Source organism: Channa argus, chromosome 3 (assembly GCF_033026475.1).
Source record: "Channa argus isolate prfri chromosome 3, Channa argus male v1.0, whole genome shotgun sequence".
Classification (NCBI taxonomy): domain Eukaryota; kingdom Metazoa; phylum Chordata; class Actinopteri; order Anabantiformes; family Channidae; genus Channa; species Channa argus.
In genome coordinates this window covers 21773526-21800355 of record NC_090199.1, presented here as the reverse complement: position 1 = coordinate 21800355, position 26830 = coordinate 21773526, and the positions used below count along the sequence as shown (strand labels likewise).

Genomic DNA, 26830 nt, shown 5'->3' with positions numbered 1-26830 from the left:
AATCTGAATATTTAAGTTGTTAACCAATGGTTGGCCTGTATTTCTGCGCACGTGGGACGCGGATGTTTGCTCAATTTGTAGGCACCGCTGAACCAACAGGGTGGTCAGGCTACAAACGCAATAATAAATCCTTCTGCAGCACATATATTCGAGCATTAGGACAATAATTATTTTTAACAAAAAAAAAAATTAGAGATTTAACAAATATGGCCGTTGTAAACGCCGGTTCAACGGGCTCCCTACAGAATAACACCATCTCCCAGAATGCCATGCTACGGTTGCGTCAGTAGAGCGACGAAAATCTGTTTCAAGCCAAATATAGGTAAGATGAACGAGCAGCGATCATTCTGCATAATTCTGTTCTAAACATGTCAATGAAAAGCAGCTGGAAAACGCATTGTGTGGTAACTTTCTTTTTGTGTTCACGGTAAACAAGTAACCCAAACGAGATGAAGTTTAGATACTGTTAGCTAAGTCGAATAACATAGCTAGCTAAATTGTGCTAGTCCATGCATTGTAAGTTAATGTTAAAACGTAATAAAGCAAGTCCAGGTCATTTAAATGCAACTTGATTAAGACAATCATAAAACCAATGCAGGAAGGGCATCCGGTGTAAAAACTGTGACAAATCAACATCCAGGACAATAATCCGTTGTGGCGACCCTGAACTCACGGGATAAGCCGAAAAGACAAAAAGATTAAACTAATTCAGGACTCGTTAAGGTTTAAGAAAGCTGTAATACATGTTATAACATACTATGACACGCATTTCCGCTCCTCCTTGATCCAGATGTTTTAATAACAAATGTAATAATGGATTTGGAAAATCCAAAGGAAGACTGTGCACCATCCCAGAAAGCATCCACCTCTTCCTCTCAGTCAAAGAGGCCAAGTCAGGCTCTGTACGTTCCAAAACAACAACAACAACAACCTGCCACCAAAGAGAAAACTCATACTCAGGCAGAGGTTAAACCAAGACCCAGGCCTCGGTACACAGACAAGGCACGAAAGAATGCCAAGAACAAGAAGGACAAGGCTGGAGCAGCAGAGAAGACGGCAGCTGTTGAAGGAAATGGTAAGAACAATCCTGATGTCAAGGAAGAATGGATACAAGATGGAGACGTGGTGGTAAATGGGCAGCTTGACTCGACCAATACGCAGCCAGAGGTTACCACTCGACTGGAAACAACATCCGCTCAGGAAGAAAAGCTAGAAGAGGAAAGTTGGGACACTCTGTTCAATGATGATGGAGATTGTCTAGATCCACACCTGCTTGAAGAGGTGAGAACATGATGTACATCTGGGTACTTTTCATCATTTTCTGCATCTCCCACTTGTTCTCATGTCTTAATGTTATTACTCTCTCCCTTCCAGTTGGCTATTAAGGAAGGTAGAAAGAAGAAGTCAATCCAAGACCCCAGGTTTGATTACTATAACATGGACAGAAATGAGGATGGCAGTGAAGATGATATTGACCTGAGAGACGATGAGCTCTCTCACATTGTGGAGATCTATGAGTTTCCTGGTGATTTTAAGACAGAAGACCTTCTCAAGTTATTTCAGTGCTACCAGTATGTATAATTCAATATTTAGTATTTTAAAATGTATAGTATAATGGTTTCTGTGTGCAGTCATGACCTAACAACAAAAAGAGCAGTGAAATGTCTAAATGTGATATTTATGAACGTGAGTCCCCTGCGATTAATAATAATCAAAACAGCACAAGTATCATTTTTATTGCTTGTTATTTTCTTTACAGCTGCTATGTGTGATCTCATTCTTTATTTTCAGACAGAGAGGCTTTGACATTAAGTGGATTGATGACACACATGCCCTGGGCCTCTTCTCAAGTCCCATAGCAGGTAAGTGAAGCTCTGGAAAAACATCTTACAAAACACTATCCTCTGCAAATATTTTACAGATGTGTTCTCAAATTAGATTAACTAGTGTGTTGACTTGTGCAATTTGTTTCTTTAACATTTTAAGCCCGTGAAGCTCTAAGATCCAAACATCCACTGATGAAGTTGCGACCACTCTCCAAATCCTCTAATGCCACAAAGGCCAAAGCCCGAAGCTGCTCCGGTACGAAGGCAGTCCTCTGTCCTGCTTCTCTTTTGTTAGTTTTTTCCTTATGTCCTAAACTTTTGAAGACTAATATTATTTTTTCCCTCATCATTTGTTTCTCTTTGCCATCCACAGAGTACCTCCTGCCTGCCAAAGAGAGACCTCCGACCAGTGCAGCATTGGCTCGCAAGCTTGTGATTGGTGCTCTTGGTGTAAAGAGCACCTTAACAAAGGAGCAGCGTGAGGCAGAGAGGAAGAAACTTCAGGAAGCAAGAGGTACATCAGGCTCCAGAATAACCTTTTGCATTAGTAGCACTAGTACTCTCTCCTGCAAGCTTTCTACTTTGTGTATGGAGGACCGGAGCTTCACCCTCCTTCAAAGACAAGAATTTGCACCAGAAATATTTTCAGATAATGAAAATTTCACTGCAAAGTGCTTCCTCCTAGTGTTTCATGTGATATACAATGATGATGAAAAATCAAAAAAAGAGATCAGTATATTTGCAAGTTGTACTGGTACACCAAGTTCTAAAATTTAGCCCCAGTTGCTCCAAAAAAGGTTCCAAATGCTGCTAAACTGGTTGCAATCTAGAGGACTGAATATTATACACAAATGTATTCAGCCAATGACTATATTCATCAAGCTATACAAAATTTGCCATGTAGCTTTAGAGCCAGCACTGATCTGTTGTAAAATGTGGGTGTTTTCTCTTCTAATAGTTGAGAGTTTAAAGAAGATTAAAATATGCAGATTTTAACTTTTGGTGGGTTGTTGCTAAAGTGAATAACAGGTTTAATACGTATGAAGCAGAATGTTATCGGGTAAGAGCATCAATGCTCAATTATCCATTTGTTATCTTCAACAGCTTATCCTGTTTAGTTTCACAGGGGGCTAGAGCCTTTCCCAACTTTCATTAGACAAGATGCAGAGTACACCCTGGACAGGTCACCAGTCTACTCAATCCCAGGGCCAAAACAGAGACATACAATTGACAGACAACAGTTTATACTGATATTCACACCTACAGACAATTTAAAGTTGGCTAGTAATCTAACGTTCATCCCTTTTGACCATGGGAGGAAGGTGCTTATTCAACCGTGATGATAAATCAATTTAAAATACATTATATTTACCTTAAGATCCTACTTTGTATTTGAATGTTCCCACCACAAGTGGGAGCTGTTTTTATACTATATAGAAATGTATTGCAAATTGATGCAAAGAGAAGTTGCTCTAAATCCACTGCTGCACACATAACAGACCTATAATCAGTACAGCAGCCATTTCCCTTCACAGATGAACACATAAGTATATAGGCACAGAAAACCACAAGTGGCTGTCCACTGAACTGTTGGGTCTTCAGTATGGTAAACTAAAAAAAACTCCTTTGTTCCTGACATCAACGCACTACTGTGTTCTTTATTTAACATCACAGTGCGTACAGTCATTGCAGATGTACATCATGTGCTGAATGTCATGTCCTTGGGAAAGATGCCACGTACGGTCGCATCCAGACATTGGCCACTGAATCCTCAGGCTGCCTCAGCACTTCACTTTTGCTGCATGTGGCAGAGAGAGTGATCCAAACTTAGAGTAGAAAATCAACAAACTGTTGTTTATCTAAGGGCTTTTGATGATTGATATGTTGAACTGCCTGTGCGTGATTTATCTTTCAGAACACAAGCGTCTGGCGGCGAAACAGAGGGAAGACGCTTGGGAGGGGAACTGACTGGACAGAACCCCCCCCCCCCCCCCCCCCCCTTTTTTGTGTTTTTAAGTTTTTCTTTTTTTAAGCTTCTTTGAGTCAGCAGAGGCTAAAGACTTTTTTCTTTCTTACTGTGCTCTGTTTTCCTCAAATGGTCACTCCTCCTTCCCCGAAATGGATCCCTACCAGTTTTTCCTGCCACAGTTCATAATCAACTGCTACTGATCATGATCATTCTCTGTGCATTACATCCCACCACTGTTCCCTCACCTTCATCTTCATACTTTGTTCATACTGGCACTGTTTCACCTGGACTTAATTTCATATCTAACAATGATGTGTCATGAAGCATGGACTGTGTTCAGGGTTATTCATTCATTTGATTATTTTTTTCCTATAGCTTATATATGGCTTAATGTTTTAAAAGATGACACTGGAAGTGTGAGGACAGGAAGGTTTTTTTTTTGTTGTTAAAGGTCATATATCATATGAATTAATTTGATAAAGACTAAAATATAGCATTATACAGTATATAAAGTCCGATTCTGTTTGAGTGGCTAAATTTGCACAACATTTTAATTGTGTTTTTATAGAGTTTGTAGCATTTGAATACATCCAGTGAAAAAATTCACTCTGTAGGTTTTTCTTGTTTAGGTCAGAGACACTGCTGTTCTTTCTTTTTTTTTGCTCAGTATCATGGTTTTGTTTTTGTCAAAAGAATTCTCTCATTTTATCCTGTGCTAATGTGTACACATTTAAGGTATAGGAGTCTTGTTGTCTGAACAGAATAGATAAAGATGATGGTAACGTGGGTTTGGACACATGTATATTTGCATTTAGTGGACAAACTCATTTTCTCCAAATTTTTGTAGCCATTTACAAATAAATACTTTTTTGGGTTTGTCTAGGGGGGAAAAATACGTAGACCTTAGAGTAGTCCTACTTTACATCCACTGTAATGTTTACCTCCACTCTTCATAACATGTCTTCTCGTATCCTCGTTTGAGTATTCTTCACTCTTCAGACCTGTTTCATTTAGGTTTGTCATTTAACAAATTTACCTTTTCAAGACACAAACTAAAATGAAATAAAATGAGATCTGACCTTTACTGAAGTCAAAAATATCAACATTCGCAATACTCCAGAGCTGATAAAACACAGTGATTATTTTTTATGTCTTTATTAAACACATACATTAAATGTACAAAGTGGTTTGGCAATAGGGTTTTAATAACTGGTTGAACCACCTGTGGCTAAAGCAAGTGTTCCCTGCAGCTGTAGCTTAGGCCATTCAGGAGTAAGTTTGGACCATTCTTTCTTACCAAACTGCATTAGCTGTGCCATATTCTTAGAATTATATGTCTCCAGACCCATTCTGTAGTGGATTTTCTTTGATGTTTAGGTTCATTGTCCTGCTGCATCTACCAGCTTCTTCTGAACTTCAGCTTGCTGAAACCCAACATGATGTTATCCTGTAAGATACCTTCTTAAACTTGGAAATTCGTTTTTGCCTCCACAAGCATTCCAGGTCCAGTGGTATCAAAGCAGGCCCAAATTATGATGCTCCCTCCACGGTACTTCACTGGTAGGATGACGTTTTCCTGTTATTATACAGTTTTCTTTTTATACATAAGGCTGTGTGTTTTTTGCAGACAGTTTTCTTAGTTTCATCTGTCCACAAGTCTTTCCACAAGTGTCAAGGTGGTGTTTGCAGCATGTGTGTTTTCCAAGGTTTTTATTTTTGGAGAACAGTGGCTTTCTGTGTGGTGTTCGACCGTGGATACCATTTCTGTTCAATGTTTTGTATATGGTTTACTCATAATACAAGATGTTAGCAAACTCCAGTGAATCCTTTAAGTCTTGCTGTTTTTTTTAAACCTCATTGAGCATCCTGTTCTGTGTCTTTGCAGTGATCTTAGTACCCCCTTCTATACAGAGCGGCCACAGTGACAAATCATCTCTACTTTTTTGTCTGTAATTATGTCTAATTACATTAATAGTATCTAAAGTTTTTAAGATTACCCTGTAACCCTTAACAACTACACGCAGATCAACAACTCATAGTTTAGGTCAAAGTTCTGCAATTTATTCTGCTTGTGAATAGGATAATGGCACTTTTTGAGAGTTTCAAGTGAAAGTAGCTCTGAACCAAACATCCATTCTCGTTTAATTGACTGGAGTCCAGGTTTGCCTGACTCTGGTTGATGTTTATTGACATCTGAAGCCTAGTGTCGGTAATATTTTTCCACCATCACTTTGTATGTTTAATGGGTGTGTACAATAAAGACATGAAAGGTCATGACTGTGTTTTGTCATATTAGAAATATTGTGTTCATTCATATTTGAGATTTTAGTGGAGATCAGATCACATTTTGTGCAGAAAACCAGGAAATTGCAAACATTTTGAAAACTACATCCTGATGCATCTCTAGTATGGGCTGCACAGTCACACTTCCAGGGTCATTGAACTTTTACTGGTGAACATTTATTTTGTAACCGTGAAATGTTTATTAAAGTAATTTGTTGAATAAATAAAGTTAATAAGAATGTAGCCACGATTTTGGATTTTCAACTCTGTTTTCCATTAAGGCAGTGTATTAGGGCAGTGTATTGGTTATATTGTATCTGGTGATACAATATAACTTGAGATACAGTGGTTAAGATTCAATATATTGTGATCTTGTAAGCTGGTGACTGTGTAAAGACCCCATCATTATTTGCAAACAACCTGAGTGTATAAGTTTACCCTTTTGCAGCCGAAAAGTAACCCCTATTCAGGGGTTTCAACATAACAGAAAATGAATGTCTGTCACTAAATTTAGCATGTAAGACATTGAACATGTAACTTAGATTTGCTGTTAACCTCATTAGGAACTTATGGCTGGGGAAAGGATACCACTGATATACTAGATTGCTGGGTAACAGCATTTAAAAAAAGATGATATGTTGTTTGAAAAAATGGTTTAATCAGAGTATATGTGATATTCAGCTCATTACTTATTAAAAAATCCAAATTGTTCAATACAATATTACAAATGTCAGTAGTTGTAGTAATGCTGTAGTTGTCAGTGATTACAAACCTGCCTCTCTGCTTCCAATTCTGTTAAAGACCCTTGCTGCAAAAACTGTCGGCCGGTCTTCTGTCCTAATCCTTACACCGTCCGCAGTCTCTGACTTGGGCATCTCTGATACGGCTCCTGCCTGGTACGGCTCACCTGCAATGTATGTATATACATATCTACATGTATACATGTATGTCAGTGCACACACATCCTTCAATGTAGAGCTAATGTGGACACATTTAATAGGCTTTATTTCAGAGGAGATGTGGACCTCCCGGTGCACTGTTGTTCTACACAATACGACCCGTAGCTACACTTTACCATCATCGTGTGAGATCTGAGCCTTGCCCATAATCTTATGTTTTACTGTGGCTTCATGAGGAGAGGATGCACCACAGAGCAGCTTGCTGTGTGCCTCACAAACAATCATTAGATTAACTACAAAAACACAAACCACTACTGAGCAAGTGGTGGTTCCATGTGCCAACTCTGCAGAATCACTATTATGTCATGGAGCAAAAGAAATGTTTGTCATGGTCCAAATGAAAGAATAATCAAATGTCCCACCACAATAAAGGACATGTGGTGGGGTAGGGTGGTGCATTTCTTAGCACTAAACACTATGAGTAAACACACCTCTCAACACCCTCTCCTTTTTTTAAAACTGAAACTTTCCCACAAATGACCCTATCAAACAGATTTATTACCACTGAGCAACCAGTAGTGTGTTGGCAAGACTGGTATATATTGCATTTAATTGTAAGGGTCTGTGTCTGTGCTGCACCAGGTTCACAGTCCAAAGCCTGGTCTGTCTGTCAGTTTACGAGGACAAATGTTTGCTAAATTTAGGTGAATGTGCTATAAATGACTGATTCTGATTATCTCTACTTACCTTACTTGTTAGGTAATTACTTACTTACTTACATTACTGTTTGTCACATTATGATGGGGGTAATTAGTTTCTTACATCCCCATGGTTTATATGGTTATCACCTAAATGGAAACAGCACTCAATAACAGCAGCACTCAACCAGTGTCACCGGCACCCAAAGTTGCACTTTGAAAGTTTCTTTCACAATATACTTTGTATCATCTACTTTTCTTTTCACTTGCAGAATGTAAAACCTGTTTTCTTGCCAAACTTAGAAAAAGGAATAAGAGCAAAATAAGTCACAAATGTAAAGTATAGCCTATATAATATGACCTTGGGAGGCTCTAAGAGTTTCCAGTGTTAGTATGTATTCATCAGTGGGAATGAGGTCGGAAACAACTATAAAACACGGGTTAGCTCAGGCTCTCTGGGAAAAGATGGGAGACCCAGTCACTGCTGAAACTTAGATCTTTTTAAATCCGTTGGGAGGCAGTGAAATCTAAAGGCTGTATTAGCTGGCTGAACTGGTCTTATTGGGTGACTTGTCAATCTGTTATAAAGTAAATAAAGTAAGTAAAACAATGGAATCGTTCTATTTTAGCAAGTTGTCAGATTCTCCAGTTCTTCTGCAGAAACTCTAACATTAACCTTTATCTTTGTTAGGAAACTCTGCAGTTAAAAAAAACATTCCTCAAATAACCATACAGTTTTATCAGTCTGACGTTTATTCTTTCACTACCATTACCAAGTGCTGTTAAAGACGCAACGCCGTGGTACATCTAGATCTTATCTGATGTTACTGATGTTAAACAGGTAAAGAACAAACAAGTGAAAATATTTATCATAATAATAACAATACAAACATAGTCACACAGGGACATGTTTCCACTGAAAAGTACATTAAAATTCTGCATAAATTAGAGACCTAAACATTATTTCAGAGAGGTATTATAAAACTGTACATGACAATACATTTGCAATACATTACAATATTTATTCATATAAGGCAAAAATAGCACCATGAAATTAAAAAAAACAAAATCTCATTCCAAACCAAAAATACACAGTTATATTAGTAAAAACAATATTTTGAAATATGAACAGTGACAGCCCAGGGAGCATGTCCATAGTTCTGTTGACATTTGATGTATGGACGACGGCCTGGTGATGTACTGTAAAACTCAAAAATGTGCTGTTCTCAGTTGCCTTCATGTCATTACTGTAACTGTGGTAATGTATTAATCAAGGAAATTTAATTTACTAGAATTCAAGGCAAGTGTCAGACTGTAAACTATGATTTATCATGGTGACATAACGCTTGTGAGCGTCTACTTTGGTCTTTCAAGATTTTTCTTTTTGTCTCTTTGACTTTCTAACAACAACAGTCACCGCAAATGACAACAGGTCCCATGATCCTAGTTAGTCATTTTTGCATTAACTCCTTCCATACCTCCCAAACCATCTCTGTTTCCCACCCTCCTCCCTCTAATCCACATCTATTTTTACTGGCATGTCATTGTCATTCACCCTTTCCCCCCCCCCGCCATGTTGAGGTGTGGTGAAGAGTTGCCCAGGTGTTCTGTCCTTAAATATGACTGCTCTGTAATTCACAGGAAGTTGTTGGAAATCTGACGTTGGTGGTCAAACAAATCCTCCGCCTCTGCACTGTAAGCATCACCTGAATTTAACAAAGAAGAGAGGTGGAATACACAGTAACAAACAGAAGAAAAGACTAAGGTGCTGAAAAAGTCATCACACTGTACCTGCATGGCATCCAAACATGTAAACTCGTGCTCCATCGTACTTGCACCGACAGCGCATCACGTTGTTCTGAAAATCGGACTCGGCCATGTCTAAGGAAGGGTTGACCTCAACCTGTTAGAAAGAGAGACAAGTGATAACATGTTGCAGCAAGCAGAAAGCAAAAGCAAGCATCCATCAAAACAGATATTTAAGTAAAGATTTTAAACAGTCATCATGTGAAGGTTGCTAAGTTAAGAAAATATGATGAAAATCCATTCTGTCGTTACACTAGACTTGGGAACAGTCTTTAGATAGACCTGATTGTCAGCACCTGAGGCTCATTCTAAAATAATTTGGACTTAGGTTGGCATTGCACTCCCAGTATGCAGATGATGTTTTATTGGGTCTGTAAAATGGTAGAAGTAATACGTATTAGTATCCACACATAGTGGCCTTTAATTGGTTTGAATACTTTGGAAGTTTGGAATCTCCGATGTTGCCTGACAAAGTTCCCTTCTAATTCTATGTTTTTAGCAAATCAGGGGAGCAAGTGAGAAAGTATCACGTTTCTTCAGACAGTTAGTAAAACAGCTAGCGTTTGATGTGGCTTGACTGAGGGGCCACGGGGTTATTGTTCTTTCCTTTTCTATATGGCTCATGGTGAATAAACTGGGGGCATAAAGAGATGCATGACATCACTTTCCACTGTTATCACCGTGCAGTGACAAAGAGGCCCAGAGATGTAGATGACAGTTTTGGTTTGGATTTAAGTCGCAGCCTATCATTAGACTACAGCCATGGTTGGTTGTCATGGTTTGTTGTTTTCCACCCTGTCTGCCTGCCTGCCATATATAAGAAAAGCACACAAATGAATTTTCCTGATGCACACATCAAACAGATAACCTGACCACATATTCAATAAAGCAACCAACTTTAATTTTTTACGTACAGTATAAATTTTGTGGGTGCAATTATATTTACACAAAAAGATTTAACATGTCAAATATTTATTCACTCTTAATGATTTATTTTTTATCACTTTTTAAGCTAAAAAGCCAAAGAACTTATATTTTTAAAAATATTTCATGTAGAGAGCAGCCATCTCAGCACATTTTTATAGGCTCAGTGTAAAACACCATATTAAGCTGGTTAGAGTTGATGCCCTTTCATAAGCTCTTGTAATAATGTGAAACAAAGGGCCCGCAGCCTGTTTTACAGGAACAATGAAAGGTTGTCACTGTAATGTAGAAGACTGCTGTCAGGTTGTGTCACTGATTTTTAAATGACAGAGCAATGAGCAGGCACATTCACCTCAGCAATTAAGCGTTGGACGTGACTCATCGCCTTAAATGTATGGTCCTATAAATGGCTGCTACCCTGCGATCCTTGGGAACGACTCAAAGAAACACCCAGCTGTATGAAAGACAAGTGGGCAACTGTGCCCTCCCTCAATCTCTCACTTCTTACACAAGTTTATGAGCAGCTCAACTACTGTTGCACCACATTCCAGACCACAAAGTGTTGCTGGGTCACATCGCTGTGGCAACAGTGGATCCCTGGTTAATCACATGTATGCGATTTTTTTATCTCTCACGACGTGGCTTGTATAGTGCAGACGGGCCACTCTTGCTTACACGTGCACACGCTAGTCAAACTTAAACAGCTTGATTTCACTGCGAAAATAATTAGAAACTGTAAACATCATCACTTTGCTGCCACTAAGCTGTCAGGAAAAAATAGAACAAATGACAGAGAAGGAGGACAGATGAGTAGGTCACCGCAGCAGCTTGGAAGTCTAGAAACAGACGAGACATGTGAACAAGCCGAGCTTTCAAACATAAAACTTGTACAAATGTAAAAGTGCTGAAAGAGCATTTCCATACTTTCTGAATAAGTGAACTAATAGCAGGTCTACTTTCTATATAAATCCCGACCACATTCACTTTCTTAAGTATGCACACACCCTTAAAACTACATGCATACTGTTCACCTGAGTCTTGGTTGGAAACATAGCCAAGAGCTATTTAGCTGAAATTATAGCCTTTTATCACAGCTTTTATCTCATGTGCACTTTTAGATGTCGAAACAGCTAACCCAGTGTTTGCTCTGTTTTTTTATTTTTTTTCGCTTTTGTGTCTGGTCCAAGAGTTTGTATAAGATCACTGATAGTATTTCACCATGAGGATTGAAGCGTGGATCACTTTATTCTCTGCCCTTTATCAGTGGCCTACTATTTTTTAAGCTACAGAGTAAAAGAATCAAGTGAAAATTCACTGTATTGAATGTTTTTTTTTGTTAGAAATATCTGTAGTAGTAAACAGACCTGGAAGATGTATTCGCCAGGTTTTATATCTGTGATGTCGACCCACTGGCAGTCAATGTCATGGCGGTAGGTGTCCCAGCAGCCTACTGAGATACCCTGCTCTCCCATGTTATAGCAGGCATACCGCTTATACATACCTAGGACAACAAAACAGTACGAGGAGAGTTAAAAAGAGAAGACTATGCTGTATAAATTGTCTTTGCTGTCAGTCCCTGTGGATTTATATTTCTACAAAAACGCTAAAATTATGATTTAAAAGCCAAATCTTTTTTGGGGACAAATGAATAGAGAAGACAGTGAGCTGCAAAAAGCTGTCTGGGCTTTGTGAAGCCAAGATCAATTTAGGCTTGGCCTCTGATCTTACAACTGCCTTTAAATGCTCATTATGGGATTTCAGCTTTGCACTTTTATGTACACTTGATTCTTTGGTTTGTCACAGTCCTGTTCTTGTGTCCAAATGTCCCTCAAAGAGCAGATTTATGCAGCATTAATCTGTAGCTGGTCTCACCATCAGGGCAGTATGTGTCCTCCAGACAGAAACTGGCTTTATGACCTTCAGCCACCTTGGTCCCATTGAACGTCAGCAGATCGTAGTGGGTGAACACCTCAATGCTGTGGTAGTGCCTGAGAATGGAAGCATAACTAAGCGATTAATGCATGAAGCTGTCTGCAGTGAAAGAGAAAAAACAGAAACAAACTGATTAACATCACTCATGCTGTTTTTGTTGTTGACGTGTCAGATACATTATCCTGTTAAAAATGCTGTTTGAGATACAGAAGTAATAAATCCTTTATGTCGTGACGGCGTTAGACAACTACTGCAATTGTGTACAGAGAAGATAGACATCAGTTTCTTTAATTACAGAAACATTTCCAGAACAGTCCATACCAAAACTAAAAGTCGAACCATGTGTTTGCTAGTTGGATAGGTAGTGATTGAGCTGTGGCTGAGAGACACCGAGCTGTTTCTTGTTTTGGTACATTGAACCACAACCGCTGAGACAAGAAGCCAGGCTGCTCCGAATGCAGGCATGGCTCTGACTGTAACAACTGGGTGACCAGTGAGGAGGATGTTTATTGTAAACTTTATTTTAGAGGATAAAAAAATTGTGTTTATTGCGTTAAATAACAGCTGTGGTTATTTATAGTCCAGATGTGCACTGTGCTGCACTCAGTGATCCCATTTCATGTGCCAAATCTTAAATTCCCATTTATCTTTTATTGCAGACATTTAATTTTTTGACCTTTGGTAGAAACTGTGTTTGTTGTAAAGCTCATTATAATGCCCATCCCTGTACCCTGGGGGAGGTTGTGCAGGATTCCTTATTCAGCCACACTCTGCAGCAGCTACAATCCACCACACAGATAGTTGCTATATGGTAAAAGAAGCAAAATGAGTTCCAGTGGAAACCTTTGATCTCTTCAAAGCGACTCTGTGCCATGAGTTATAATAAAAACAATTCGGGTTCAGGTTATCTCTCTTACCATTTTCCTACATTTGTGACTTCTCTCACCTGTGACACTGGTGCCATACCCAACTTTCTCTGGAGGCCCGGGGACGGAAGTCAGCGCGACCCAGATTCATGATGCGGGAGGAAAAGCGCAGCAGGCGGCGATGTCCGTAGGGCCAGTTCATCCTAGCGGCGGAAGTTGACAGACAATTCTCTTCATTGGCACAAGTGAGCATGTGAAGGGGACGATCCTCCAGGTAGGCTGTCTCTTGGACAAGCTGGGCATCCAGGACAAGGTCAGGAGCAGCTGCCAAGGTCAAGACTCAGAGTTTGCATGCAGACATTCTACAACAAATAGAAATATGCCCATGTGGTTGCTGGTTTTATACTCACTGTCTGCACATGTGACTCCTGCTGCTCTTCCCTCTCCCCCTCTGGGACAGTAGACATGTGTGTTTCTGCGGCACTGCTGGATAGACATCTCAGTGCCCACGCAGTGAGTTCCACTCAACACCACCTCACCAGCATCTGAAGAACTAGGCCAGTACCAGGTTTCCTGCAGAAAGACACGAGAAAAGAACAAATGCACACGTAGAATCATTAGAGCTATGTTGTTCTGTGTTTCAAATTACTGGAATAATAACAAGAAGATAAGTGAAAATGTCTCAAATGAAGGCAAATAGTCTCTGTTATACAACAAAGCAACATTTTTTACACATTATCACATTTTCCACTCTTTTTAACAGTTTCAAAACTGCCTGGTAAATGCTCCCAGCAGCCCCTATCAGAGCACAGTCATACTGCTCTTTTCATGCACAGTTCTATTTTTACTTTGTTTGCTTTGTGAATTTCTCCTGATCCCTCTTCACCTCACTTTCCCTATTTTATTTTCAGTATGCTGGAAGTGGACCTTTGAGAAGCATGTAATTACCTCAGGGCCTTGGTAATAACACAGCACAGACACACAAGCAGTAGCGCAGAGAGGGAGAGAGAGGAGGAAATAAAGAAGCACGTAGAGGTAAAATATACTGATTAAAAAAACATATTGTATTTTGTTGCTTACCTGATGAGCTCTTGCTGCAAAGCCTAAGCCCAGCTGACGACAGACCACCATGGCCTCATTGATGCCCCAGTTCTCACTACAGACAGAACCCCACCGCCTCACTCCATTAACCTCTATCAGCACCTCCACACGACCCTCTGCTGGTTCTCTTCCTCCTGACAGACGCACCTGAATGTGAATTGAGGGAAAACTTGAGTGGGCTTAATAATCTGTGGTCATGTGGTCTTGCTTCCATGTGTGTTTCTCACCCTTGTCTGCATGCCCGTGTTGGGCACATTGCAGCGTACTGATACATCCTGGGTGTGTTTGCAGGTGTAAAGGGGCACCGGTCTGTATTGACACTCTGTTATAGACCTTTCTCTGCCTGTGCACTGGACACTGTTCATGTGGATTGGACCAGTACCTACAGAAGAGGGAGTGGAGAGACACACATGTTAATTCACATGTTAACCACGGGCCACATTTAGAAAGAGACACTCTCCCATGCTCTGTATAAAGGGATTTAAAACCTGATGGCTCTACAGTCACAAATGTCCACAGAGAGGGATTCAAATTCCAGACCCAATCTGGACCTCAAAACCTCTGATGTAGCTCTGAAATTTAGTTTAGTTAGAGTGTTTTGTCTAAATTACCGTAGACTCCGTGCTGCACACTAAGCCAATGCTTTAAACCCAAAATAGATAGCAAAGAGGGTAAAATACAGGAAAATCTTTGAACACATTTCTTTGTGTAGGTGTGTGAGGCCTAGGCTAAAGACATACAGTATAAAGCCCTATAATTTGGCCTTAAATAGCTAATGATGTCATCAAATTGAGTTTTCTGCCTGCACTACCCAGGAGACACCAAATCCCTCTTGTAGTGCTCAAATTCAACTTTTATATGTTATACAGTACATTGACTTAACCCTGGTAAAAAAAAGCCCTGAGACATTTAACCATGTTTATTATTCAGACACAACAGTACCAATTGCCCCTAATTTAATTTTAGAGCCCTAAAATTAATACTCAATTAAGTTCCATGAATTACTTAATTAGGTAAAGTAGAGAGAGGGAAATTCAGCCACCATTATAGGCCATGCTATGTGCTCATTTAGGCAGAAAGAAAATGGGAGGAAATGAATGTGATTACAGAGTTACAGCACACTCACGGCAAGGAAGGAAAGTCAATAACTGAGTGTGAGAGAGTGGGGTCTGTGCTATTTCCCGGGAAACCATTTCACTCTGTTGTTGCCAAGAAATTCAGTGACTAGATTTTAATAAAAGTAGAACCAAAATAATCAGCGTTTCTGATTGTTGGATCATTCTCAGTGCTGATTGTTTGACATCCTGGATTTCAAAGCACTGCTAACTTCTCAGTTGCACTTGGTTTATTTTGACAACAGCCCGTGCCATTGTTTGGTTTGCTGCGACCTCTTAGCTTTGTTTACACTCCTAATTGGACATGGGTAGAATTTCAACAATCAGCTTCTCCAATAGAAGTATTTGAGACTCTAAACATTTTCTCTGGGTTTATTTGTGTCTTTGGGTACATGGTTCGTGGAGTGCTGTGTTTAGCAACAGACACTGAGACTGAGAAGTGTTGAGTCTAAAAGAATACTGAGCTGTAGTGATCACGCTCAGGGTGCAGATATCAGATCATGATCCTTCATTATTCTCTAAGACTTTCTGAATGGCGTTTTCTCATAACTTAGTACAAGAGGACAATACAGATCAAGCTATAGTTTAGTTTAAACATGCAAATGTTTCCTGTCCTACCCTGTCCCAGCTGAGCATTCTTGAGGGCCTCTTTGGCTGTCCCGAAGCCCAGCTCCCTACAGACCACGCTGGCTGCAGTGATGTCCCACAGATGGTCGCACACGGTGCCCCACTTGCCCTCTCTCAGCACCTCAACGCGGCCCTCCCCAAGCCGTGGGCCTGCCTTCAGACGGACGACAGGCTAGGAGAAAAGGGAAAGTGTGTGAGAGATGGTGATAAAAGGAGTCTCCACTCCCTTTTCTGCTATGTGACACCATGGTTTAGTTATTATCAAATTACAATGCATAACAATAGTTTGATTTTGATTAGTTTAATTGACAGAGTAGTTTAAGGTGGAGGTGGGTCTGCATCAAGGATCGGCTTTGAGCCCCTTCTTGTTTGCTCTGGTGATGGACAGACTGACAGATGAGGTTAGACAAGAATCTCCCTGGACTATGATGTTTGCAGATGACATTGTTATTTGTAGTGAGAGCAGGGAGCAGGTGGAGGAAAATCTAGAGAGGTGGAGGTCTGCTCTGGAAAACAGAGGAATGAAGCTTAGCCGCAGCAAGACAGAATACATGTGTGTCAATGAGAGGGACCCAGGTGGAATGGTGAGGTTACAGGGAGCAGAGGTGAAGAAGGTGCAGGACTTTAAGTACTTAGGGTCAACGGTTCAGAGCAACGGTGAGTGTGGAAAAGAGGTGAAGAGGCGAGTGCAGGCAGGTTGGAACGGGTGGAGAAAAGTGTCAGGTGTGTTGTGTGATAAAAGAGTATCAGCGAGAATGAAAGGAAAGGTGTTCAAGACGGTGGTGAGACCAGCAATGTTGTTCGGCTTAGAGACAGTGGCACTGAAGAAAAGACAGGAGGCAGAGCTGGAGGTAGCAGAGCTTAAGATGTTGAGGTTCTCTTTGGGAGTGACGAGGATGGACAGGATCAGGAATGAGTACATCAGAGGGACAGCTCATGTTAGATGTTTTGGAGATAAAGTCAGAGAGGCCAGATTGAGGTGGTTTGGACATGTTCAGAGGAGAAACTGTGAATATATCGGTAGAAGGATGCTGAGGTTGGAGCTGCCAGGCAGGAGGTCTAGAGGAAGACCAAAGAGGAGATTTATGGATGTAGTGAGGGAGGACATGAAGTTAGTTGGTGTGAGTGAAGAGGATGCAGAGGATAGAGTTAGATGGAGGCACATGATTCGCTATGGCGACCCCTGAAAGGGAGCAGCCGAAAGGAAAAGAAGAAGACAATGGATAACAATAGTACAACTTCTGTAACTTGTAACTTCTTCATTTTGCAAATGACGAAGAAAGTGTATACATCTTCTTGCCAAACTGTTTGATCAAAAATAAATAGGCGTATTTAAGTATTCATTCATAATTCTTTTTTTTTTAAAGTTCCTTCTCCATACGAACCGACACAGCAGGAGGTGCAGGCGCTCTGCCGTTGCGTGTGAACTGGGATCCAGGGACACAGCGGACCACAGCATGCATGCCACCCCTACATGGTACATCACTCCTGGGGAGTTGGGCCTGGCACTGGGACAGGGAGGGCTCCACACCCTGACACTGCACTTTCTCCACCCAGTAGCCCTTTTTACTGATCTGTGTCCTCAGTCTGGGCAGGGAATGAAGTTGAGGAACAATCAGACATCAGACCAACGATTTTATAAACTGTCACATTTATGATCTGTGTGATGTGCAAAAAAGTCAGTTATTATGTTACAAAATGCATGCAGGTGTATGTAGATATATATACCTGGAGGATGAATCAGATAGCTTGGAGTCCCACATTTTCCTGAACAACAGAGAAAATCACATCACATTTACATCCAGTAGACTAAACAACCAGCTGATGCACCCCCACAGTCTGCTCCTGTGCACCTCCCTCCCTCCCAGTCTCCTCTGTCCTCCTCAATCATCACTTCTTTGACATCCCTACTCTTCCATTTTGTCTATCAAACCTTAAATAAATAAACATAGTGAAAGCAGTAAATACGAAGAAGACAACACGCTGGAAAGGGCGTGAGTGTTTTTGGATAAACACAGCCCTCGTGTAAGAGACAGGGAGATTTACAATAATAGATCACATACCTCCCATTGTATGTTCTTTCTTTCTCAAACCACATTCCATTTCTGTTTCAGTATTTGCCAATACTGTATGTGACTTTAATAAAGAGATGAATAAGCCATTACACACTGATTCCTGCGAGAAACCTTATTGAGGGCAGCCAAATTCAACAGGGTTTCCAAAGTGTATATACTATATACTACACTTCACACAAAATGATACCCCTATGACTGGAAACACATACACACAAAACACTATGCTAAAACCTAAAACAGTAAAGAAACAGAGAATGAAATAAAAAGAATGATTCACAAACCAGGCAGAGAATGTTAGAAGTGTCTATGACACACACACATACACACATTAGAGCTGACCACTTGCATCAGCCAGTGCGACCACAGACAGGTGCAGCGTGACTGACGCCCTTCATGAATGTGCCGAAATTAAATGAGCTGGAGCACCAAGAATAGACAGGAGGAGAGTTTACTGTACAGCCAGATTCATGATGCAATTAAATATTTGGCCAACTAAAATCGGACATGTTTCCTCTCCAGGAAAACCTCCACTATCCTGGTATTCCCCCAGTTATTATCCACAGTCCCAGCATTAGATGAGAAATTGGTTTTAGGCTACAAGGGCCACAAGGAAACCCACAATAGAAACCCTGCGCAAGAGAAACTATATTGTATAGAACATGTTCCCCATTAATCACTCACTATCACAATACTGTTGGGAGTGAGGGCCGTGCAATACGTGTACAATTAAAGGTATGTTTATGAAGCATCCTATAGCTTGTTTATGTAAAGTAAGTGGGTCATGTGACTCACATATGATAATGTATGTTTGCTTGTGTCTATCTGATTGTGTGTACATGTCATTCTATGGTTGTATGGACAAATTTTACTTTTGTCTGATCCTCACATCTTTAGAGTTAAGGTTAGGACTAAGGGTTAGGGTGGGAGTAAGTTGCTACAGGATACATAACTTTAATTAAGGCCCTAACAACTGTAGAATGAAGATGTGAGGAATTTGTACATAATGTACATACTTTTTAAAGTGTACTGCGTGGTAAATAAAAAAAAAGAGAGAGACAGACCTAAAGGAGATGTTAGTTCATGGTTTGAAGGAGGGGAATGGTGGTGCTACCCATATAATTGGCTGCTGTGCTTGGTGGCGTCTGCTATGCAGTCGAGCAATAGCATGTTAGTTCACACACAACAGACATGGAAATATGCACGTACATATCAACTGTCCCTGCCTTGCCTCTGTAAAAACAAAAAACCCTCAAAACCTTGGTGTGTTACCCACACTGCATACTGGGAAACACAGAGCAAGTGCTGAAAGTCAGAAATTGTTAAATGGGCAACTTTTATAAGCATCTCTATATTCCACAGGAAAAGGAAAAGCGTGTTTGTTTGAGTGATTTGAGTGTTTGTCATATCAGAAACACAGGTTGGAGGTGAGTTGAGCTCTCTCAGTTGCAAAAATAAGATTTAAATGAAGGGAAGTGGACCTCAGCTTCAAGCCTCAACACAACAGGTTGAGACCGCAGCCCTTCTGCTCACTGCTTTAACCAGAAGGCTTTCTTACTTCTCAGGATCTTTAGCTTGGTGCCAGGTTTTTTATGCAACTCTGACCGCACAATACCATAAGCCACTCTGGAGAGAGTAGCTGACTGTCAGGAAAGCAGAGATAACCTGTTATTATAGTGCATGAATGCAAAGCTGCCTGAGTGGAACAATTGGCTCACTGAAGAGACAGCAGGTTGCCACACTGACTCCACAACAGCCTCTAGACAGACCCATCAACCTCCATGGAACGAAAACTCAAAGGGGTCATAATGATGTACTTTCCATGAAATGTGGGTTTTAGTATAATTGCCACAAAGACATTAAGCGTGAACTTAAAAAGTCTGTAACTGTGGAGGGGGAATGCAAGAAGTAGGGGGTGAAAGTAAATTAGAAGAATAGTGTCAGCCTCAAAGAAAGTGTGGATGTGATGAAACAAGGGAGTTGGAAAATGGCTTAGTGCTTGACTTTTGTAAGCACAGCAAAGTGGGAGCGTATTTAAACATCTGTAAAATCGCACTGAGCTACTTAACAGGCAGACACAAAGACAGTCACACCAAAAAAACAACCACATCGCCCGAGAGGGAAGTGCTGACACAGCAGAGTTTGCAGCAGATTTGGGAGAATATACTAGATTAGAACATCTCTCAGACCATAATTACAGCTGTTCAAGTGGACACAAACCCCATAGGCACGGACCATTGCCGTCATAGTAGGTAGCACCCGGAAGATGTGATGGGACCTTTAAAAAGAGAAAAAAACTGCTACTTTTTTCTGGTATAGGGTGTGATATACGTGACAGTTTCAAACTCAAACACAAGCATTTATTTGGGAAAATGGCCCTTTGTGCGTGTGTTTACCTTGCATCATAAAAACACCACAACATACATCACATTTTCTTTTAGAAAAGCTGACAGTTCTGCCTGGCGATGTCCTGAAGGGACTGCTTTATAGTGCACAGCAGTGGGGCCCTTTCTAGCTACTGTATGACAGCTGGAGAACATTAGTTAAGACCTACATACGACATTACCACAATGAAACGACCATATGTTTCTGGTCCCCAGTAACACAGGGCCTCCTACAGTCTACAATAAGCAGTAGCCTAGAAGATGGCCACTAGATTAGAGCATCTCTCTTAATTAAGTAGGTAAAAGAGTCTGTCAGTGGCAGCTAGTGGAGGCTTGGGGGAGCTTACATGCTCATAACGGCATCAGGCCATTTAGGGCCGTGATGATAACTAACTAAAAACAAAACAAAACACAAATCTCAACCTTACTTTGGGCTGGATGAAAGGTCAGGGTTTCTTCAAAGTTTTTCAGATTTATTGCCTGGACACCATTGGATAGGGTTACCACCATTTCGAGGTAATCCATCCAATTAGTAGTTGTTGGGACATTTCACTGCAACCCAAAATGACAACCTTTTGGTGGCGTAGAAGAAAGATGAAAAACTATTTATGTCGCAATGGAAACTAAAGAATGTCATATGCAAAATTTGATGCAATTCCTTTCACAATTTGTTGAGACATTTTAATCTGGACCAAAACTGTGCACTGCTGCCAGAGTAGCTAAAATTTATTTTCATTTGAAAAACATTTTCAAAAGCACCAGCATAAACATCTAATACAAATATTGAAATACTGAATATCAAATAATGATTTCACTCTTGCTGGTTGTTGTGGAGAAAAAGACAAGCAAACGAACTTTCCCTGCCCCTCTATGATGTTTAATATGGGCTGCTTCATTCATGTCCCCACGTAGCTGTGTAGAGACGGACACAAAACAAACATTCTCCGGCCAGTCGTCACCAAACTGGTGGTTGAGTTTTTGGCATGGAGACATAATTTGTCTCCAGACCACTTTGAGGTGTTTTTCAGTCTTGCTGTTGGAATTGGCATTAAATTTAGACTCTGACGTCTAGCTCCATCTTTGATTAAAACGAATTCTTCACTTATGTAGTAGGTAAAAGCAAAGTTTAACACAGTATCTGACCCTCACAGCTGTGGCTAACCCCCATCAGACAAAAGACAGTGAGATCCATTTATTTTGAGGATCTCAAAAGTGGGCCAGTACTAATTGGGAACAAGTACTGGCCCCTATGTGTTTCATCCTTACTGCGTACTGTGACGTTTTCTCCTCTCGCATGTTAGCAGTCCTGTTTCTGCACTTAGCCCATTCGGTTCTAGGTAATTCAAAATTCCTTTTATATAGATAGATTATAAAATCAATACACTGACACATAGTTAAATAAGTAAAGTTAGGTTTCGAACATCAGCAATGTCTCCTAGTATGTTTTCTTTACTGTAGAATTGCTACCTTTAGTGTCCTGCTCTGCTGCGAAGCAGAGCTCTGCTCTACATAGAGAAAGAGATGATGCAGTACAGGCAGCAGTCAATTTGGCACAATTTGGGCAGAGCTCTGCTTTGCAGCAGAGCAGGACACAAAAAGTAATTATTGGCGACATGGAGAAAGACATGATGCAGTACAGGCAGCAGTCAGTGAAGTGGTCCTGTTAGCCAAGCCATAAAAAAACCTCTGTGGGCAGGGGGACGGACGGACAGAGGGTTGTCTTTGTGTGTGCACAAACGTTTGTGTTCATGTTTATTTGTGTGTGCTTGTGGATTTTGGACATATTTTATGTGAGGGAGCGTAAGCTGCTGTGTGAGCAGGGTGAGGGGAGGAATGTATTAACACGCGTGTGCGTGACTCCTGTGTATTTGGGTTTTAATGGAATGTGTCTGAGGCCTTGAATATGTTTGTGTATTTATGGATAAAGTTAGACTGATGAGTTATGGGGAGGAAGTCAACATGAGACTTTAGCCGTTACTAGTATAGTGAATGATTTGTTTAAACGATAATCAAATAGTTATGAAATCAACAACTAGAGCTGAAGTCCTGTCTCTTCTCCAGCTAATCAGCCTTCTGACAGTTTGTGTCCCTTCCTCCTTTGGTGGTTGTTCTACTTTTTCTGAAAGTCTGAAACGTGTTTTGGGGGGTTTTTGTCTACAGGATCCTAACAAACAATTCATTATTTAATCTTAAAATTTGAAATTCAGTAATTATATTACAGTTACTAATCTCAGCAACACTTTGATATTGTGGTGTTTTTTTGCTTTCCACCAGGAATGTGACGAATTGGGTCTTCATGCAATTCAGTAAGGTCCAAAGTTATTTCTGCGTTTGTGTTTTTTTCTAATCTGGCTTATGTGCCAAATGTTACTCCAAGGTGTGTGTACATTTAGGAGTCACCTCTTGTTTTAGAGGTGGAAAGAGTCTAACTGCTTCTGAGGTTGGTACTTCTGGCGACCTGTGTGCAGTCACTGAGGCAAAGCTACTCGGTAAATCTTTCCAGTTACTTGTTTTCTTTTCTACATCTGGTAAATAAAAAAGTCTGGAGGATTGAGAGTTGTTTATAGCTACAAGGAGCTGACCGGTAATGCTAGTAAAATGACAAGTAATGTAATGCATAGTCATTGAATAATGCGTAATGAGCAGGTTTTTTTTCCACAGTTTTCAAGTAACTTGCCTAAAACATTTGATTACAGAAGCTTTAAAATGTGCACACAGCAAATTTTCAGAAACCTGAAAAGAAACCGGGGTTAGAAGCCAAGGAGTAAAAGAATCGCATCCTGATCTGTTCTGACTGTTCACTGCTTAATTATGAAATAATGATGTTATGTCAGAATAAAGTTATTTCAAATGTACCATGAATGTAATTTAATGACATTTCTTGGTAAATGACTGTTGACCAACTACTTCAACAGTGAATAATGAAGTGACTGCTCATTCATGCCAGTCTGCATAAAAAATGCTTCTGTACACAGTTTTCACTGGGATTGTCTTAATTATATGAGATTAGAAACCATGTAATGGAGGATTCATGTAAAAATACACACCATGATGATGCTGATGATGATAATCTTGTAGTCTGAATCTGACATTAATAACATACTCTCTGGGGTTATTTTAAAGGTTTGTGCTGAGGCCCATTCAGCCAGTGGGGCAGACAGGCCGTGCTCGTCCAACGCCAAGTTGGACGAGCTGCCAAGTGTGGTTGTACAAATGACGGCAGTCATGGTTAACCTCTACTACAGGGGGATAAAATAGCAATGTGGGCATGGGGCCACCTAATGCCTGAAGGGGTGCGTTGACCACCACACTTTTCCATCCTTTTCTTAAACACACTTACACAGTCTTTCTCTGTCTACCTCTGATTCTGTCACTCTGTTGCGTCCACTCTCACTTACTCACCGGTAGGCATTCTGGTCAAATGCTTCTGCAGCAGGGAATCCTAACATGCCACAGACGACACGGCTGTTGCTCATGTCCCATCCGCGGTTACACACGTGACGCCATTTGCCAGCATGCTTCACCTCCAGAACTCCCTCTGACACCAGACCGCCATGGTTAGTGGACAACACGGGTCGTAGGCGAGCCTCCTCTAGGTGAACCCTCTCAGATTCCTGTCCACAAGGAAACATGCTAATTTTTAGGGGGACTGATAATTGATACTTTATATTTTATTTACATTTCTTTTAACACAGACCAGAAATGTATTTTTAGCTATTTTTAACTTTGTCCCACATCAACTGAGACTTTGTAATGCACACTAAAACAACATTAATTTAAGTTAAAAACACAAATTTGTCTTTTCCCAAACACGTTTAACAAAAAAATCTGCAGGTTGCATGCAGTCGTGACAATAAGCTGATACATTGCTTCTGCAATCATCATTCCCTCTAATCATCTAATTGTAGTCAGCAGGAAGAAAACAAACAGAGTTGGCAATGTGTTATGTTGATAACAAAACAGTAAAGAAAGTGTAAACTCTGCAATTTCAAAAGAAGTAAAAGCACAACACAAGTGAGAAATGTCTGGCAATTTCCTCTGGTCAGAAATAGCAGATGGAGCTGGTATTTAAAGTAAAAAACAGGCTTTACTGGTGTATATGAACTGGATCTAGAGAAGATCTGGTTTTAGGTTTGTCTCTAATTAAGCATGCCCACTGGCCTGTGGCTCCACAAAATGACATTTTTGTATGGAGGTCTGGATAAAGCAAGATTGAACTGCTTCATTGGTGTGCTGGAGGTTATATGTATCTACATGTGTGGGGTATTACCTGTATGTATTGTGTATCAGTCTCCAGTCCCATGTCTGGATAAACTGGGTCTGGTTCAACGTGGTTCCCACTGATTTGGGGATACCTGTCACTCCTCCGCTCAGACTGGAGTGGGGAATTAGGCGGAGGCTGTCTGCTCACACGTTGCTCGGCCTCCTGTCTAGCTACTTGTGGAGTGGTCTCCTCCCTCTGTCTGTAGGCTGCACCATTCGCCAGACGTGAAGGGAGCTGGTGTCCTTGGGGCAAAGCTGGGCTCACAGGCTGGTTCGCTCTCGAACCACCTCGATTTCGTCTCAAGATCTGGATCTCATGGCCATTTTCCTGCGGCGAGATGTTGCTGCGACGGGAAGAAGTTGGGTTGCGATTGAGGGCGATCTCATGGCCTCTGACTGGGCCTGGAGCTGCAGCTGGAGCTGAAGGATATGGGGTCTGTAGCGGGGACAGATTTCTCTGTCCGGTTGGACTAGGCTGTTGCCTGGAGGATGAAGGGACCTCTTCCAAAGAGACAGGGGAAAAGCCAGGTCTTCTTTCTGGGCTGCAAATAACCCCCAGATCCTCAGCATGGGTGCAGTCAGTGACTCCCCAGCCATTGAAGCGACAATGTGCAATGGAGAGCTCTGTGCCCTTGCAGCGAACATTGTCTAACCAAATTGGACCTAAAAGCAAGAAAGGGAGGAAAGTAATTAAATTAGAGGTAATAAAAACTCTATTAGTCAACCGGTAAGGTGTCCAATGGACAGACCTTGTCCTTGTCCAAACTTGGCACTGTGTGCCCAGGTATAGCTGCGCTGAAAGCCGAGCTCTCTGCACACCACGTTGGCCAGATTAAGGTTCACCTCGTCATCGCACACGGTGCCCCACACTCCATTGTGAAAGACCTCCACACGCCCCTCGTTTGGACCGCGCCGCCCTACACCTGCAAGACGTACAATCATCCCCTGCACCAACAGTGGAGGGGGGAAGAAGAAAAGCAGGAGGAGGAGTGTGTACAGGGGGCTGAGGCACAGCATCCTGGAGAAAAAGTAAAGTGATAACAAAGTTAATAAAGAAAATAAAGTAAAATTAAGTGAAGAATTAAAACACAGAAAAAAACAGAGAAGACACATATGAGGCAGGAGGTGCACATGTCACCACAAAAATTTCCAAAGGTCATTAACTTACATTCCACACTCTGACAAAATGTATAATTAGCAACTTTTCTTGAAAACCCTTGTGGGACACGCCACACTAGAATGGAAGATTGATAGATGTTTGTGTGCTTTAAAATAATCAGTCATTTAAAGGACGGTCAGATGCTTAAGGAAAATTGTGAACACGTAGCCCTCACGCTTAAGCAGTCAGGGCGAACGGAGAAACAACCAGAGTTAAAAGTAGCCTCTGCTTCCAGCCAACGGAAACTTTGGCTTTTGGCTTCCCACAAACCCTCAAGCTTTGCTGCACATATTTAGCCAACAGACACAAAAGCAAATAAACAGGGTCATAAAAATGTTCTCACATATAAATAAAGCAGCAGGTCAGTGTCTCTGACGGACATTTTGGCTAATTAGCAATGATTAATTCATTCTTGGTTCACCTCTAAAACCTTTACCATCTGGTGGAGAGGTAGAAACTGGAGACATAGAGCCAGAGGAAGAGGAGGTCTAGATAATGAAGGGCGAATCTTATAGAAAGGTAATCCTCCAGTTTTGATAAATGTTAAATTCTTCTGCATATGTATAATACGCAAGAATGCAAGAACTTTAACACATATGTGTGAATTAAAGCTGTAGCTTAAACTGAGTCCCGAAATAAAATCAATTAAACAAGAGAGAAGAGTGGCATGAAGCATGGAGTTCAACTGCAGGGAAATCTTAAATTGGGAAAAACAAATTGAGGAAGGCTAAATAGAGTAAAGTAAGGAGAATGAAAAGAAGAAGATGTAGAAGATGAACTCACTTATCTGGTGATCTCAGCCTGGAAGGAAGAAGGAAAGAGCACTGGAGTGAAAGAAGGCAGAGAGTTTGGTCCTGCTGTCTCTCTATTCTCCTCTTTTCCCTCCCTCTTTCTTTGTCTGTCACT

General features: G+C 40.9%; 2 protein-coding genes across 3 annotated transcripts; one reads left to right on the top strand and one right to left on the bottom strand.

The window, feature by feature from the left end:
- The first annotated feature begins 123 nt into the window (after positions 1-123).
- Positions 124-6321, top strand: r3hcc1l (R3H domain and coiled-coil containing 1-like). 2 transcript variants are annotated; one of them, XM_067497881.1, is made up of 7 exons: positions 124-322; positions 791-1281; positions 1375-1571; positions 1792-1862; positions 1987-2082; positions 2200-2340; positions 3742-6321. In XM_067497881.1, the coding sequence occupies exons 1-7, from the start codon at positions 265-267 to the stop codon at positions 3792-3794; spliced, it is 1107 nt and encodes a 368-aa protein (XP_067353982.1). In that variant the 5' UTR covers positions 124-264; the 3' UTR covers positions 3795-6321. The 2 variants fall into 2 exon arrangements, with proteins under 2 accessions (XP_067353982.1, XP_067353983.1); XM_067497882.1 differs by having other exon boundaries at positions 294-404.
- Positions 6322-8407: 2086 nt separating this feature from the next.
- On the bottom strand, positions 8408-26829 carry LOC137123723 (lysyl oxidase homolog 4-like). Its single transcript, XM_067497879.1, has 15 exons — positions 26708-26829; positions 25515-25783; positions 24773-25428; positions 23905-24116; positions 17775-17813; positions 17432-17633; positions 16038-16218; positions 14532-14686; positions 14284-14451; positions 13614-13776; positions 13284-13527; positions 12278-12393; positions 11770-11906; positions 9467-9578; positions 8408-9381 (listed from the first exon to the last, which is right to left on the bottom strand). Exons 2-15 carry the CDS (start codon positions 25780-25782, stop codon positions 9311-9313), a joined length of 2724 nt encoding a protein of 907 aa, XP_067353980.1. The 5' UTR covers position 25783; positions 26708-26829; the 3' UTR covers positions 8408-9310.
- Position 26830: the final 1 nt, after the last annotated feature.

Coding starts and splice junctions, on each gene's coding strand:
- r3hcc1l (XM_067497881.1), top strand. CDS start 265: ATGCCATGCTACGGTTGCGTCAGTAGAGCGACGAAAATCTGTTTCAAG. Junction 323..790: donor CTGTTTCAAGCCAAATATAG/GTAAGATGAACG, acceptor TCCTTGATCCAG/ATGTTTTAATAACAAATGTA. Junction 1,863..1,986: donor CTTCTCAAGTCCCATAGCAG/GTAAGTGAAGCT, acceptor TAACATTTTAAG/CCCGTGAAGCTCTAAGATCC.
- LOC137123723 (XM_067497879.1), bottom strand. CDS start 25,782: ATGCTGTGCCTCAGCCCCCTGTACACACTCCTCCTCCTGCTTTTCTTC. Junction 17,814..23,904: donor TTTGACCAGAATGCCTACCG/GTGAGTAAGTGA, acceptor TCTGTTGTTCAG/GAAAATGTGGGACTCCAAGC. Junction 13,777..14,283: donor TTGCAGCAAGAGCTCATCAG/GTAAGCAACAAA, acceptor GTCTTTCTGCAG/GAAACCTGGTACTGGCCTAG.